The sequence below is a fragment of the Chiloscyllium plagiosum genome, chromosome 4 (assembly GCF_004010195.1).
Source record: "Chiloscyllium plagiosum isolate BGI_BamShark_2017 chromosome 4, ASM401019v2, whole genome shotgun sequence".
NCBI lineage: Eukaryota > Metazoa > Chordata > Chondrichthyes > Orectolobiformes > Hemiscylliidae > Chiloscyllium > Chiloscyllium plagiosum.
Genome location: NC_057713.1, coordinates 39,092,975 through 39,098,974, shown reverse-complemented (window position 1 = coordinate 39,098,974; position 6,000 = coordinate 39,092,975). Strand labels below are relative to the sequence as shown.

The 6,000-nt window shown below is 52.2% G+C and overlaps 2 protein-coding genes across 5 annotated transcripts in view; one reads left to right on the top strand and one right to left on the bottom strand.

Annotated features, from left to right (window-relative positions):
- mterf3 (mitochondrial transcription termination factor 3) overlaps positions 1-6,000 on the bottom strand; it is a 54,213-nt gene that overhangs the window by 15,253 nt on the left and 32,960 nt on the right. The window lies entirely within an intron of this gene.
- Positions 1,367-4,474, top strand: LOC122548752 (netrin-G1-like). Its single transcript, XM_043687519.1, has 2 exons — positions 1,367-2,035; positions 4,294-4,474. The coding sequence occupies exons 1-2, from the start codon at positions 1,404-1,406 to the stop codon at positions 4,472-4,474; spliced, it is 813 nt and encodes a 270-aa protein (XP_043543454.1). The 5' UTR covers positions 1,367-1,403.

Below are 6,000 nucleotides of genomic sequence, written 5' to 3'. Positions count from 1 at the left end.
GTGGTGGAGGCTGGTACAATTGCAACATTTAAGAGGCATTTGGATGGGTATATGAATAGGAAGGGTTTGGAGGGATATGGGCCGGGTGCTGGCAGGTGGGACTAGATTGGGTTGGGATATCTGGTCAGCATGGACGGGTTGGACCGAAGGGTCTGTTTCTGTGCTGTACATCTCTATGACGCGCTGAATGGTCTCCTTATGTTCCTGTTTCTGATGTTTTTGTTGTGATGGGGAATCACTCAGAGACAGGGACACAGTTCCAGTGAGGACAAAATGAGATCGTACATCTCCTTTCCCAATCCTGTGCTGTTTTATAATTCCTGTGTGTAAATATTTTATGTTGTGAGGCTATGTTTAGTCAGAGAGCTGCCATCAATCATTAGCACCAGCAGCAAAGTCATTCTGCAGCTGTCTAACTGTCCACTCCACGCTGCAACCTGATTAAACACACACACACATTCATTTCGCTTTTAACCAGAGAGCATTACAGGGAATGAATATTCCTGTAATCAAAAAGTTTGGAGAGGGAGCTTTCCTCAGAGTCAGACCCCGTGCTGTCCCAGTCCCTGGGAGTGTTTGATGTGGGTGTACAGTGTAGAGGGAGCTTTCCCCAGTGTCTGACCCCGTGCTGTCCCATCCCTGGGAGTGTTTGATGGGGGTGTACAGTGTCGAGGGAGCTTTCCCCAGTGTCAGACCCCGTGCTGTCCCAGTCCCTGGGAGTGTTTGATGGGGGTGTACAGTGTAGAGGGAGCTTTCCCCAGTGTCAGACCCCGTGCTGTCCCAGTCCCTGGGAGTGTTTGATGGGGGTGTACAATGTAGAGAGAGCTTTCCTCAGTGTGGGACCCTGTGCTGTCCCAATCCCTGGGAGTGTTTGATGGGGGTGTACAGTGTAGAGGCAGCTTCCCCCAGTGTCAGACCCTGTGCTGTCCCAGTCCCTGGGAGTGTTTGATTGGGGGTGTACAATGTAGAGGGAGCTTTCCTCAGTGTCAGACCCTGTGCTGTCCCAGTCCCTGGGAGTGTTTGATGGGGGGTGTACAATGTAGAGGGAGCTTTCCTCAGTGTGGGACCCTGTGCTGTCCCAGTCCCTGGGAGTGTTTGATGGGGGTGTACAATGTAGAGAGAGCTTTCCCCAGTGTCAGACCCCGTGCTGTCCCAGTCCCTGGGAGGGTTTGATGGGGGTGTACAGTGTAGAGGGAGCTTTCCCCAGTGTCTGACCCCGTGCTGTCCCAGTCCCTGGGAGTGTTTGATGGGGGTGTACAGTGTAGAGGGAGCTTTCCTCAGTGTGGGACCCCGTGCTGTCCCAGTCCCTGGGAGTGTTTGATGGGGGTGTACAATGTAGAGGGAGCTTTCCTCAGTGTCCGACCCTTCTCCTGCTCTGTTTCTGTTTCTAGGAGAACCCGTACATGTGCAATAATGAGTGTGATGCCCGTACGCCTGAGCTTGCCCACCCGCCCGAGCTGATGGTGGACGATGAGGGCCGGGTGCCCAACACCTTTTGGCAAAGTGTCTCGTGGAGGCAGTTCCCGGAGCCTCTGGTGGTCAATCTCACCCTGTCCTGGGGTAAGAGCATCGAGCTGACCGAGGACATTGTCATCACCTTTGAATCGGGCCGGCCAGAGCAGATGGTGCTGGAGAAATCTCTCGATCACGGCCACACGTGGCAGCCCTATCAGTTCTACGCTGTCGACTGCCTCAACTCCTTTGGCATGGAGTCACGGAGAGCCCAGGATCTCACCGCTGCCTCCGTCCTGGACATTATCTGCACCGAGGAGTATTCCAGGGGCTACGTGTGGAAGCTGGAGAAGACGGTGCGTTTCGAGATCCAAGTGCGGTTCGCCCTGTTCGGGGGACCCCGGCTCAGTGATATGGCCTCCTTGTACAGCCGCCTGGACACTACCAAGGAGCTGAGGGACTTCTTCACCGTGACTGACCTGAGGCTGCGCCTCCTCCGGCCTGCCACTGGCCCCACCAGCGTCGACCCCCTGAACCTCTCCAAATACTTCTATGCCATCTCCAACCTGGACATCCGGGGCAGGTGAGAGCTTTCCAACTCCCCACCGTGGGGTTCCTGAGGCTAGGGCCCAGCCCCAGGGGGCACTGCGTCAGGGCTGGGGGCAGCCCCTGGGGGTGGGGGCAATCCCTGGGGGTGGGGGCAATCCCTGGGGCAGAATCACCTGTGGGTGGGGAGGGTGACCCCTGGGAGAGGGGAACACCTGGGGGTGGGGGGGCGGCCCCTGGGGGCCATTGGGATCATGATCATGTGGACATTGGGGTCACCATCTGGGTGACACTCCGGATTAACACTGTCCCACATTAACATGTGGAGGCTGTTTGACCCTGGAACATGTGGACCCCGCTCTCTGGGAATAAACCACAGGGTAACCTTCTGCTGGGTAACCTCTGGAAGGAATCCTATAGGTTAACTTTGGGCACATGACATTATCAAAACCCAACACACTCAGTCACTCTGGGAAACCTGGTGGGAATTGTCCGGGGGTAACATCCTCGGGAATAATCTCCCAGGGGCAACATCTGGAGGGTGCTGGGTGATTGGACATCGGGAATCCTGCTCTCAGGGTTCACATCTGGTTTAACAGGGATGGATTGTGATGCCTCCCGCAGTCGGTCAGCACTGCCCTGTGTCCCTGTGCTAACTTCCCTGAAGGAGTATGCCCACAGCCTTGGCACTGGGGCACATTCCCCTGGGCCTGCTCTGAGGCTCCTGCTGACTGGCTCAGTCCAACCAATCAGGCAGCAGAATCTGATCCTGTGCTCACCTCACAGCCAATCCCCAGCCTCGCCAGAGAATTGAGCAGCACAGGCAAAGGCCAGTCAGCCCCTCAGTCTGTACTAGCTCAGTGAAAGCTTTGTTCAGTTGATCCCACTCCCTGCTCATTCCCCATCGCCCCGTTCTCCCCTTTTCAATCGGATTCTGGCTGGTCCCTGATCCTGGAAACAGTTTGTTCCTGTTTAATCTGGGAAAGCTGTTGCTAATGTCGTGAACTATTCTGACAGTGTGTTGAATATTCAGAACAGTGAGTCCCTTATCCCACCATCCCACAGTCTCCAGGGCCTTTAACCATTAACTCATTATTCCAGAGTCAGCTTCTGGGAGACTCACTCCAAGTTTTCGTGCTGGAGAATCTTCAAACACTAATTAGAGAACAGCAGCAGTAAAATGTTGATGCTGCCCTTCCCCTGTCTCCAAGGAGCTGTCTGCGTTTTGCTTAGTTTAGTAAAATATCCCCAGAAATGCCAATTTGCAAAATGTACAAGGGACAATCTGCAGATTTGGAAGCTTTGTGCTGAGTTACAGGCCGACTGGATGTTATCAGCACAGATTCACTGAGGAAACTGTTCACACACTGAAACACTTGGGGCCTCACACAATCACATCAATTAAACAATCCCAATTTGCATTTCCATAGCACCTTCCACACAGTGAAATGTCTCAGGGTGTTACACAGGAGAGGAACTCAAACACAGTAGGAGACATTGGGAAGGAGGGGAATGTTCAGTCACGGGGGGGGGGGGGGGGGGGGGGGGGGATGGATGGGACTTCACTGCTCACTGGGAGGTTGGTCTGGATCAGACTCTCTGAATCTCCCAAAGGTCATTGAGAGTGAAGTTCTCTCTCAGTATTGGCTGTCCTGCCTTCAGCTGCCTGAACCCTGAGCTCTCCAACTCCCCCACTACCCCTCCCTGTCTCGCCATCTCGCTCCCCCAACATTGACACCCTCCATAAACCACTCTCTTTGGCCTGGGGTCCAGTCCCTCCCTCAATATCTCCCCACCCCCGTCGAGGCTCAGTGTCAAATTCACTTTCATAATCACTTCCGGGAATCACCGCGGGATTGTTTCCTCTGTTAATGGTGCTACGTAAATGTACAAGCTTCCTTTCAGAGCAGCAAGAAACTACAACAACAACAACAACTGGTATTTCCATGGCCTCCTGAGGACTTCAGTGTGTTTGAACAAAATTGCAAAGTGACAGGACAACTGGAGATTGTGTCGGGTGCTATATAAATGCAGGGAGTTTCTCTGTGGAGCGAGGGGGCAGTTGAGCTGATGATGATGCTCACCCCTGCCCCACAGTTGTTGTTGTTGTTGAGGTTCTGATGATGAATGAGTAGACGGACAATGAGCAACAGGCCTGTCTGTTGCTGTGAATGTGAGTGAGTGAGGAGCCCGGTGTTGTTGTTGGCAGAGACACAGACAGCCTCTACACAGAGTGTTTTCCTGAACGGAGTGAGTGACCGTGTTCCGAAGCAGCTTGTCCTTGTCTGTCCCCAGGTGTAGGTGCCATCTTCACGCCAACAACTGTATCCTGGAGAATGGGAGGCTGAGCTGTCAGTGTGAGCACAACACCACGGGCCAGGACTGTGGCAGCTGCAACGACGGTTTCCATGGGCGGCCTTGGACTGCAGGCTCCTACCTCCCAATCCCCAAAGGCACGGCCAATGTCTGTGAGTAACAGCCACTTCGGGCGGTCACACCCGCTCCCTCCGCACTCCCTCCGCACTCCCTCCGCACTCCCTCCGCACTCCCTCCGCACTCCCTCCGCGCTCCCTCCGCGCTCCAGCTTGCACGGATGTACCTGCTAGGCCCCTTGGCATTCTATTTACTCTGGGATCCATTAGACAGTTAAAATCCCCTCCTATATTGTGCAGTACACCCCAAGATTCATTAATTTAGCAACTGCATCAATTAGAAATTTAAGAGGATGCACCGGAGGACAATAAGCATTCAGGACGCCATACTGTCCTCCATGTATTAGAGCTTTAAGAATAATGAACCATCTATGTTCGTTCTTAGTTTGCTCAGTTACCTGGAATAGGAGGTTCCTTCTTACCAGTACAGCCACTCCTCTATTCTTGGAGATAAAGGAGGAGAAGAATACTCTATCATAACCCCCCCCCCCTCCCCGCTGCAGCTCCGCCGTACGGCACATGGTCCTCCCGCTGCAGCTCCGCCGTACGGCACATGGTCCCCCCGCTGCAACTCCGCCGTACGGCACATGGTCCCCGCTGATTCACTACTTAATCATGGTTGATCTGGTAATCCTCAGTTCCACTTTGCTGCCTTCCCCCTCAACCCTTGATTCCCTTATACTTATTAAGTATTTTAAGTATGTTATATTAAGCATACGAGAATTATACTCAAGTTATTAAACTCTAATAACTTGAATATACTTTAAACCTCTGCCTCAAAAGCCTTTTTGGATTAAAAAAATCCAAAGAATAATTGCCCCCTTAGAGAAAGCAAATCCTCCACGTCCCTCTTTTAAGCCCCTTGTTACGATTATGCCCTCTGGTCCCAGTCTCTCCCAAGGGGGAAACAATCTTTCCGCATGTACCCTCTTGAGTCCTTTTAAGAATCTTGTAACATTTCAGTAAGGTTGCCTTTCATTCTTCTAAATTCCAATGAGTACAGGCATAACCTACTCAATCTCTCTCTCTCCAATCTGTGTCCTGCTGGACTGGGTAAGAAGGTCTCTCTCATTTGCTACAGCTTAGATTCAGGATGCTTTTTTAAATCTAGGAGTCTCAAGATGGATTAGAGCTATCTCTTTCTCTCTCCTGATTGAGATGGCTGGGAGATGCCTCTCTGTGTGTCCTGCTAGGCTGGGTTAGGAATTTTCTCTGTCTCTTCGTGCTGTTGATCTGGGTTAGCTGGTGCCTCTGTCTTAGTTAAGTGTGTTTCTGTGTGTGATCTGTTGATCTGAGTGAAGTGATGGCTTTCTGTCTCTGTCTAGATTAGTAAATGTATCTCTTTATGTACTGCAAGGATGCAGCTCCTGCTATCTTGGTTAGGAAGTGTGTGTGTTTCTCTTTCTTCCACCCTGTGGCTGGGGTAGGAGGTATCGCTCTGTCTGGCAGACTGAATATCTGGGTTACAATGTTTTTGTATCTCTCTTCCTCTCTGTTTGGGTAAGAAGGTGTCTTTCTGTCTGTCTGGCTTAGGCGGTCTCTCTCTCTCTCGGGACCAGAGGGCATAATC

What these genes read in the sequence shown, in the direction of transcription:
- LOC122548752 (XM_043687519.1), top strand. Translation starts at nt 1,404, where the DNA reads ATGTGCAATAATGAGTGTGATGCCCGTACGCCTGAGCTTGCCCACCCG. An exon ending in AACCTGGACATCCGGGGCAG is followed by an intron (nt 2,036 to 4,293) that starts GTGAGAGCTTTC and finishes GTCTGTCCCCAG; the next exon opens with GTGTAGGTGCCATCTTCACG.